This window comes from Botrytis cinerea, chromosome 3 (assembly GCF_000143535.2).
Source record: "Botrytis cinerea B05.10 chromosome 3, complete sequence".
NCBI lineage: Eukaryota > Fungi > Ascomycota > Leotiomycetes > Helotiales > Sclerotiniaceae > Botrytis > Botrytis cinerea.
This window is the reverse complement of record NC_037312.1, coordinates 355,293-364,831: the sequence shown is the minus strand read 5'-3', so window position 1 is coordinate 364,831 and position 9,539 is coordinate 355,293. Positions and strand designations below refer to the sequence as shown.

Sequence of the window (9,539 nt, the reverse complement as noted above, 5' to 3'; positions counted from 1 at the left end):
CACAGGTCACCTCTGCAAACAGAATTCGGGATAGAACAACAAGAGGAAGAGAGAGGAGAAAAAGAATGGTATGATTGGGAGTGTTGGGAAGTGATGAAATGTACGTGATAGAATGCATGATAGAACACAGGCAAGTTTGTGCTTGGATGTACTAAAAACTAAATCCTCTTCTTTTCCCTCTCCTCATCCCCTCCTCCATCCCCAGGCTTCTCCTCTCTCTCCCACGTAGAGTCTCCGCAGTAACTATGGAACAAATCCAAGTTCGCACTACACATTAGCTAGATCCGGAATCATAAAAAAACAAGGCAAAGCGAGATATAGGTAAACCTCAACATCACAACCATTGACTCGGGTCCTGATTTTCATTTCACACATCACCAAATCACACTCAAGATCAAATTTCAAAGCCAATCAACATAAGCCACATCCAATTGTCATCTATTCTATTGGAGAGAAGTCTCTATTATACAGACAGACGCCATGAAAAGCCCTTCCTTTCCTCCCCATCCTCTTCTAGAAGTTCCAGTCCATCATCTAATCTATTCCTTCTCTATTTCAAGACAGACCGGAGTATTTTTTGATAAAGGCGAGGAAGAAAAGGTTTGCTGGAATAAACAAATGCATGCGGGTTCGCTAAAAGATATCCGACGATCCCGTAAACCCTTTTTAAACAACTGCTTTTATACAATCATTTATTTAACAGCCAAATCGACACCACCAGTGGCACCGAGAGCCTTCTTGATATCACCGTAGATAGCGAATTGACCTGCATAAGTTAATTAGTAAAATATATAGAAATGTGGAAACGAATTTACTCACCGGCAGTAATAGCACCGACCATAGCAAGACGAGCACCAATACCAGTGTATGAACCTCTGAAACCCAACTCTCTACCGATCTTGATCAATCGGGAAGTGGTTCCCTCTCCTGGAAGACCCTTGGTCTTGTTAATCTTTGACAACATGGTATCAGCTGGTTGTGAGACAACGGCAGCAGCCATACCGGCGATAAGACCGGATCCCAAGTTGATGGTGGTTTGCATTCCATCGGAAGTCTTGGATTTGTCGACCTTGGTGTAGATAGCCTCAACGACCTTCTCGAAAACGACGAACTTGGCCATGGTATATGGAACTCTATTTGATATTATTAGTATCATAATGATACAATCACCAGAAAATCTAAAACTTACTGCTTGAACAAGATTGGTCCGAAACCAGCATAGAAGGCACCAACACCCTCATTCTTCAACATCTTGGAGAATCCACCAATGAGACCATTGGCGTATGTAGGGTCAGAGACCAAACGAATACGGGTAGCCTCAAGAGGGCAAAGAGCGATATCAGCGAAGAATTCAGCGGTAGCGGAGGAAGCCAAGTAGACAGCGGTCTTGTTGTTGACGGCATTTTCATAACCGATCATGTTAATGGCTTGTTGCTTGAAGAGTTCGTAACCTCCGAATTTGAATGCGCCTTGAAGGAAGTAACCAGCGAAAGTTGGTCCAGCACCGGTCAAAAGAGCAGAAGCTCCCTCCTTTGCAATAACTTGTCTGAAACCTCCGATCAATCCTCTGTTGTATGTGACGGGGTCGAGTTGAATTCTGGTCTTGACGCTGTGCAGAAAACGTGTGTTAGTAACTTGATATCTTGGTTATCTCCCACTCCCGTTCCCACGCCCACTTCTCTCTCTCCATCGCTTCGAATCCCCAAATTGCGCAGAACCCAGCAAGAAATCTAATACGTACACATCGACGGGGGTGAGACCACCGTGGGTGACTGAACAACAGACAGCTCCTGCCAAAGCGAATCTGGAGTAAAGGGCGAAACCACTGAGCTTCTCTGGGGTGTTAGCAGCGACCTGTTGGACGACTGCATCCACCTTTGTTGAACCAGTAGAGCCAACCATGATGAATGTCTGTGAAAAAGAATTGAGAGGAGAGGTGAGGATATTATTAGATACTTCTTCTACGGAGAGAAGGAAAAGACAGAACAAAATATAAGTCGTTGGTGGAGAGAAGATAAGGTGGTCAATAGAATAAAATGCAATATTATTGATTAGAGAGAAAAACGACAATTAAAACTTTTGGCGCTAGAGGATCGGAACCTTTCGGACCAATAAATTTATTTTGGGTCGCCTTGAGGATTAACCGTGTGGATGATGTTGATGCCTTAATTTGGGATCGGCAACCCGGATGCTTTAATCCGCATCCCAATCCATTTTGCACGTGGTGTGTTCTACGCGGAGATCATGTGTGCAGGACCATCGCAGCCGTCAGAGATTGCGAGGACGGCGATGTTCTGAGGATAAGTATATCTTCATGTTTGCCCGTGTTGGAAGGGATTGCTATTTCTCCGTATCCTTTGAGCGCGATGCCAATGACGTAGCGACGCCAGTCATCATAATGCCAGTGCGTTGAATATTATCGTCGGATAAAACGGGAAGTCAATGTGTTGTGTCTGGACCGCGCACTATTGCGTCAAATGTCTCATAGTTGAGGCTCTATACGTGAATGGCTTTTTCCATGACTGTGAAGTCAAATCCAGCAGTGTGAAGCCTTTGATCGTCGAGTTTTGTTACTCCTACACCCAACGAAGACGGAAGATGGTAGGGACGCCAAGGACTACTTGGCAAATCTCATTGGCTGTCAAGTATTGTTATATTTCACGAGCTTCAGGGTTACCCTCGAGGGTGTGCTTTTGGTTTCTTCCATGCAGTCTGTATGGTGCTCGTGTAGTAAGACTTTCTCACTCTTCGCATAGTGTTCAGAATCCTACTGATTGAATGTTTGACTGACACAAGCAAGTTGAAATTTCTCAAATGGAACGAAGGCGGGAATCTTAAAGATATCCTTCCGCTCTCCAAGCTTCTATCCCGGATCGCGAACACATCATAACCAAGACCACAACCAGGACCACAACTAGCTAGGCCGATAGTCCGGGAACTAGGGGTTTCTTTACTATCGCTATTCCTTCGTTCGCCATCATTACATAGTTTGCACCACCGTTTTCCCAGATGTCGAAGACTCTATAATTATTGCGTAGCTACCCAAAGCTCTGTCGACGATCTGCAACTATAAACACAAAGTACCTTGATGGTTGTTACCACAGCATTACAGAGTGCGGCACTTCGATTTGGAGAGGGTGCATAATTAATTTCTTGAATCTACGACATGATAAATATCAAAGAGGTTTTATATAAGAAAATTAAAGACTCTGTCATATGCTCGTGGCATATTCAATTTGAGCATCTCTGTATCGTCGACTTCGCGTCATCTCACTCTAATGAGAGATCCAACTGCACTCTCCCAATCAATCTATAAAAGTCATCTTTCTAACAGTGCTGCAAAACCAAGCTGTATCGTCAGCCACTCACTAAGCCCTTTTAATGTGTAGACGAGCTGTTACAGAGACAGATTCAACACGTATAATGCGACTGGAGTGTCTCGACTCGAAATAAGTACCAGCAGAAACCGTTTATTAAGTCTTCAGGTTCAAGGTTAATTTTCCTAATAGGTAGTGTTCTAGTGTCATTCCTTTTTCATTGTTATCATCCCAAAATTATTGTTGTCAAAATCCGTCAGGCGCCTATTGGATGGCCGATATGTGTACTTTAGAAAAGTGTTGAAGAATAGCTAAGAAATCATCACAAATATCTTTTCTTCCCCCAATATGAATATGTATCTCGTGTTCTCACCGAATAATTCTATGATCCTTTCATGCCCAAGAAGGCAGATCTGCCTATCGTCTAGGAACCTCTATCACCCTCAAAATGTGACTATTTATAACTACAAGAACTTTCAAAAAATATAGCCATGCGTATCGGACTTCGCCCCAAAAAGTAGTAGTAAAGCTCCACTTAAAAAGCAGACTAATTGCACCCACCTCAGTTGGTAGGGCTATAAAAGTAGCTATTATGAAGTTGCCTTATTAGCAAATCAGTTGAAAAGCCCAAGAATGGCATACAACCAGGCAGAGATGCACGACAAACTCCACTAACATACCCAGGAGAATCGGTGGCCTGAAGAATATACCGGAGCACATTTTCAGCACCAGTTCTGATTCATTTTCTGCTAGTCACTGCTAGAAGCTTTGATTTTGCTGCCACTGACTTCGTAATTCTGTCTTATTACGCCGTTGAAATTATAATAGTATGAAAACGTCGCCGAAGTACCAGTGAACACATTATCTCGAAATGAACACGTCATTTTCGAAACTAACAAAGTCCAAGATATGTATATACGATTCATGCTCATTATTGTTCTACTACTACCAGCAAGAAACTTTAAATGTCATTTTTAATATTCAACCAATTGGCTCCAAAGATATCATTGTGGTGTAAGGCTACTCTGGATCTGAGAGGTGGATTCCTCTCTGGAGCTCTTTGAACCTCTTACAGCCATCCCTTTATCATGTATTTTGCTGTCAATACAAGTTTTATTGTCGAAATGTGCAGTTCACCTAATGCATCGACACTATCGATCCATCACTCTTTCAATCTAATATATTTCTCCACTTAATGCAGATCCGCATCCATACATAAATTCATACTTTAGGTTTGAGGAGCGAGTTTCTCATGAACTGTAGTTCACTCGACCCTAACTCTTCGGCGTTTAAGTGGAATAGTCATTGGCTGAAAAAACACTGTGAGAATTAAGAGAGTTTGTATACTTCTCCCCTTAATTTTCAAAATGATTTAGTCTCGTATCACAGGCTTTTTCGCATAACTATTTAGTTCCAAATGATATCGATACATCTGACCAGATCCATTCTCTATCTCACTGTAAATAGACCAATATCGACCAACTTCAAGCAGAAAATCTACCACAACTCAATCAACCAATTTCTTATCCTTCAACCTCTACGCAATCATTTTGTTCGCAACTTCGACAAAAACTTGGTTCTTCGATCATAACTCCTTATTTCCGTCGATTTCCTCGATCAGTTATACCTTTTTCGCTGTCGCTAGCATACTCATGTCTTCTTCGTATATTTATTGGCGTTCAACACATAAGTGAATCGATGCCACGCATATTTGTACGCCAGTTATGACCAAGCGGCTCTGATCTCATAGTGTGATATGGTACAAGTCAATATCGGGGCTGAATAGCTTGTGCCCCAATTCTGTTTCTAATGGGTCTCGCCTGCTTTTCAAATTATCTGAAGAGAAAAAGTGGTGAGAGGATGTAGCGTTTATACACTTCATGTTCGATCTCTGCTCGGATTGACAGCCCCCAAGCTCTTTTTGATCCCCTTGCCCAAGGATGTGAGTCGGCTGGTATCTTCTTATGCTTAGAGATGATTCGAATCAGCACCATAAAACTATACGTTTGTTCATTTTCAACATTCAATAATGGAATGTCAGAATGTATCCGAAGAATTGAAGGATTGAATCGAGGTGTCGTTTATGTTCAATATGCACCGCCAAACTTACTTTCCTATTACTGAATTCTTGCCCACGGCTTCGGATATGTATACTGAGACCTCTCGATTAGTCCTCATGGCTTTGTTATCCTTTGTCATTTTTGTGTCTCGAGTCGTTGTTGATTACGGTAATGATTGTCATCACCTCTTTAATCTTTTTTAATGTTGACGAATATCATCATTGTTCATGCTATTAGATTCTTTCTCTATGGTTATACAAATGATGAACTATTAAAGCTCGCGCTAAAATCAATACACTATACCATTTCTACTGACACTGTTGTATATATCATGATCCCTGTTCGATGGAACTTATAAGTTTATTCGGAGAGTCGCTCTGGTGGTAAAAATAAAAAATGTGCCGAGTTTATATATTTCAACAACACTCGGCTAGCTTATTCAATTCACATTTTGGATGGCTCCCTCTTCTCAATGAATTCCAGTTTTAGTCGAAGCTATAAAAATCTCATGGTGGTGTGAAATCAAGCAGCCATACTAGTAGGTATAATTACGGAAAGTGATTGCATTGTGACTTTCCCCATCACCCCTCCCTGTCAACCAACTCAGTTCAAACAGTGTCAGGATCGCCTTCAGTATCACTCTGCTAAATTTCTCCTTGGCGATTTCTGATGGTTATTTATCACCATTTTTTTCATTGTTATTTGTACTCTTCTGCTGTAATTTTAGGGAATATCCAAAATGAAAAAGCATTCGCTTCATGCTTTTCATTAACATATCATAATGCACTCAGCTACAGAATTCGAGTTCGAAGCCAGCCGGATTGTTTCCCATCTCCACAATGCATGGTCTAATTACTTGTTTTTTTTTCTACAATGAGATTTCGTAAAGATATAATTTACGGTTTATATTCACAATTAAGGGAGTAGGCTAGTGGAATGCATATAGTATTGACTATATAGAATTGCTATAATATTCTAAATATAAAAATGGAAGATATTATATATATATATATTATATACACATACCATATTTTCTAATATTTCTTTAAAGAGAATATCTCTTTTGTTTTTTATATTTTAATACTTAATCTATTTTATTTCCTTAAATCCTAATATATTTTTGAATTTCTTAAAAATAATTCTAGTATATAACTTTATCAATTCGTTTATAACTATATTATTAATATTAATATAAGTGATATTAATTAATTCCTTTTTAATAAGATTTCTAATAAAATAATAGTATATATTGATATATTTTGATTATTTATATAGATATGGGTTTTTAATTAGTATTAAAGCTTTTTGATCATCTTTTAATATTTGTATAACTTCTTTTTTTTTCAATATATTTCAATTGTTTTAAATCTTTTAAAAATTATATTATTTATTATTTTTATTTTATAAATATAATTATCGAAATATATTCTATTTTTATATTAAATATAATTATAAATATCTGCTTTTTATTTGTTTATAATATTGATTTATTATAAAATATTATTATTTTTTTCGATATACTTTTTCTATCAATTTTATTATTTACCCAATTTATATTTATATATATCTTAGTAGTATACTCATTTAGATTATATTTTTCATATATATTTGATTGAATTTTTTTAAATTTAAAATGCAGTTTTTGTTTAATAATTGATTGTAAATATCTCAAAAGATTTTTGAATAGTTTCTCTTTAAAATGATCAGCGGATAACTCCAACTAGAAATAATAAAAGGCGGTGGAAATTAATCACTTACTCATGACCTTGATAAGCGTGAAGGGGTATCTCTGGAGCGACTAAAGTTTTTATCGCTCAGGTCCATCCTGAAACAAGGGATTTCCACTTTCGTCGATGGCGGCAAGCGATCTCGCGGTCATAGTTTGAAACTCGATTGCCTTATTATACAAATAGATTTTCTTGCAGTACATGATGACGATCGTTGTGAATATGGCAGTGAAGGCGCTCACAATATCTGAAGAATCCCAAATGTTCTCTGAATCCGTTTGAAGAATAAATACGAGACCAGCAAAAATGATTATGTTGATGAATGTTCCGATAGTAGTGTTATTAGTATCATCCCCAAAGAGAAACCTTGATACAATAATTGAACCTAGGAAGAAAGTGAGAACGTATTGCATGAGGGGAGACATAATGAGCATTGTGGTGGCTCTTTGGTAAGCGGTGAACTCCATTGCTATGTGACGAGGTGACTTTGAGACAGAAGAGAATCGTATGGATTGTAATGAAGTAGTCAAATGCTAGACTGAACAATGTAAGCTTTGCAGGAGTTGTTAGTTGTTTGACCAAACAAAAAGCTGTATAGAAAACTACGACTGACTACTGTTAGCTACTACTGCCTGTTACTTTAGCCATTATTTTACCGAGAGTTTTAGCTCCCTTATAATTCAGTGGCATACGGCAAAAGTGCTTTGTTTTGATTACAATCACCTAGAGCTGTTCTCTTTTTCTCAATATAACAAACCTATCTAATTTAAGTCTTGGTGTGGATGTCCTGCCATGAAACGAGTAGACCAGAATTTCAAGTCCATTGAATTGGTATTTCTTGTTTCCGGTCACTCCTGACTACTTAGTTTCTTGAATGATGCTACATCTACACACATCTGCAACCTACATTAAACTCAACTATTGCTTGAATAATTCATTCCTGTAGGGGTAAATCATGGGATCTAATACGGCTCCATGCGGTAAATTTAGCAAATCAGCTGGCATGAGTATGATGCTGATGTTCAGGTCCAGAGCCTATCTTTTCACACCGTAAGACATTAGGCGTTTTATCTGGATACTGGAGCAGAATTGACAGGATTGCTTGAAGCGGTGCAATGGAAATAATCTACTTCAAGGTGCACATATTTCATTGAAGAAACTTTTCGGTCACTTGGTGAATTCGGAGAGGGCTGGAATACTCCGCCGTTGAATGGAACTTCGATGTGCTTATCTCACAATCCTTTTAGCACAGAAGCATGACCCTGTGGTGACTAGTGGAAACATATTGCTATCGCGGTATCAGCGTCAGTTGGAAGGAGAAGCTTTGATATTTGGGATAACAAAGAATATGAATTATGTGAATGGCAGAGAAAGGCCGCGTAAGAAGCTTATCTTTGATATTTTAATTGCTGGGCTGGCTTCTAATTCAGCTAGGAGTGTTCTGGTGCATATGAGAGAATTTTGGATATCAAAAAGTCTGATGTATACCTGGGAGAAGTGTCTCAACTCTACGAGCCCAATCGTTGTAGTATCCTCGATGAAAGAAGTAGGGTTATCATACGAGCGAAGGGAGCAAAATTAAAATAAGCGAGCAAAGGGTCTATCAGAACCTTTCAAGTGCATCTGAAGTCATTTCCATAACTGAGCAGATTATCATCAGAATATTTATCTTACTTTAAAGTATTGAAGGTATTAACAGTTCTTTAAAAAGAACATCGAATTTTCTTGGAATCGATTATTAAGAATAATACCCAATGAGAACAGGGAGTCAACGAAGGCGTAAAAAGATACAATATTGATATTTGTAGAATAGGAGATTAATAAAAGGATAATCGATTCCAAAAACAAATATCCTCATTCTCATAATTCAGATCGTTACCATTGCTCTCCTACAGTTGTGAATATTATCTTTTATCACGGTTCAGGGGATAAGTGCCAGATTGGGTGTATAATATTCTACAAAGAGGGAAGAAGTTGGACGGACGCCGACTATGTGGGATATTGATTTCTAATACCCTGACATAGCTACGCTATCAAACCCATGACACCTCTCAAATATTCTCAATATTATCGCCTTTCATATAAAAACATACTACACCAACTTACTTAAAACTGCACGTACACACTTCCGGTCTGACGACTATTTAGGGGCATAAATTTCCCGCTCTCTATTCCTTGCTCCTCAAAATATCCACCAAAAAATTAGTGTCTATCCCACTTTAGTCAGAAGCATGATGGTGATTTCTGTAGCTATCATCAAGGAATTCTTTTGTTGCCATCAACCTTGGTTCTCATTATTTATCACTTCCTCTGCTTACTATCACTGCACATCATCACATACCAATCTCTCACCTCCACATTCATCCTTCTTCCGTATCCATATCATGTTCGCTTCCTCTCAAGTTGCCTCCAAACTCTCAACCCCTGAAATATCG

At 38.7% G+C, this 9,539-nt stretch overlaps 2 protein-coding genes across 2 annotated transcripts; both read right to left on the bottom strand.

Moving 5' to 3' along the window:
* Positions 1-388: 388 nt before the first annotated feature.
* On the bottom strand, positions 389-2,314 carry Bcmir1. The gene is made up of 4 exons (XM_001559382.2): positions 1,742-2,314; positions 1,190-1,609; positions 820-1,133; positions 389-766 (listed from the first exon to the last, which is right to left on the bottom strand). The coding sequence occupies exons 1-4, from the start codon at positions 1,900-1,902 to the stop codon at positions 693-695; spliced, it is 969 nt and encodes a 322-aa protein (XP_001559432.1). The 5' UTR covers positions 1,903-2,314; the 3' UTR covers positions 389-692.
* Positions 2,315-7,117: 4,803 nt separating this feature from the next.
* On the bottom strand, positions 7,118-7,549 carry BCIN_03g01020 (hypothetical protein). Its single transcript, XM_001559384.2, has one exon. It carries the CDS (start codon positions 7,536-7,538, stop codon positions 7,185-7,187), a length of 354 nt encoding a protein of 117 aa, XP_001559434.2. The 5' UTR covers positions 7,539-7,549; the 3' UTR covers positions 7,118-7,184.
* Between the last annotated feature and the right edge of the window lie 1,990 nt (positions 7,550-9,539).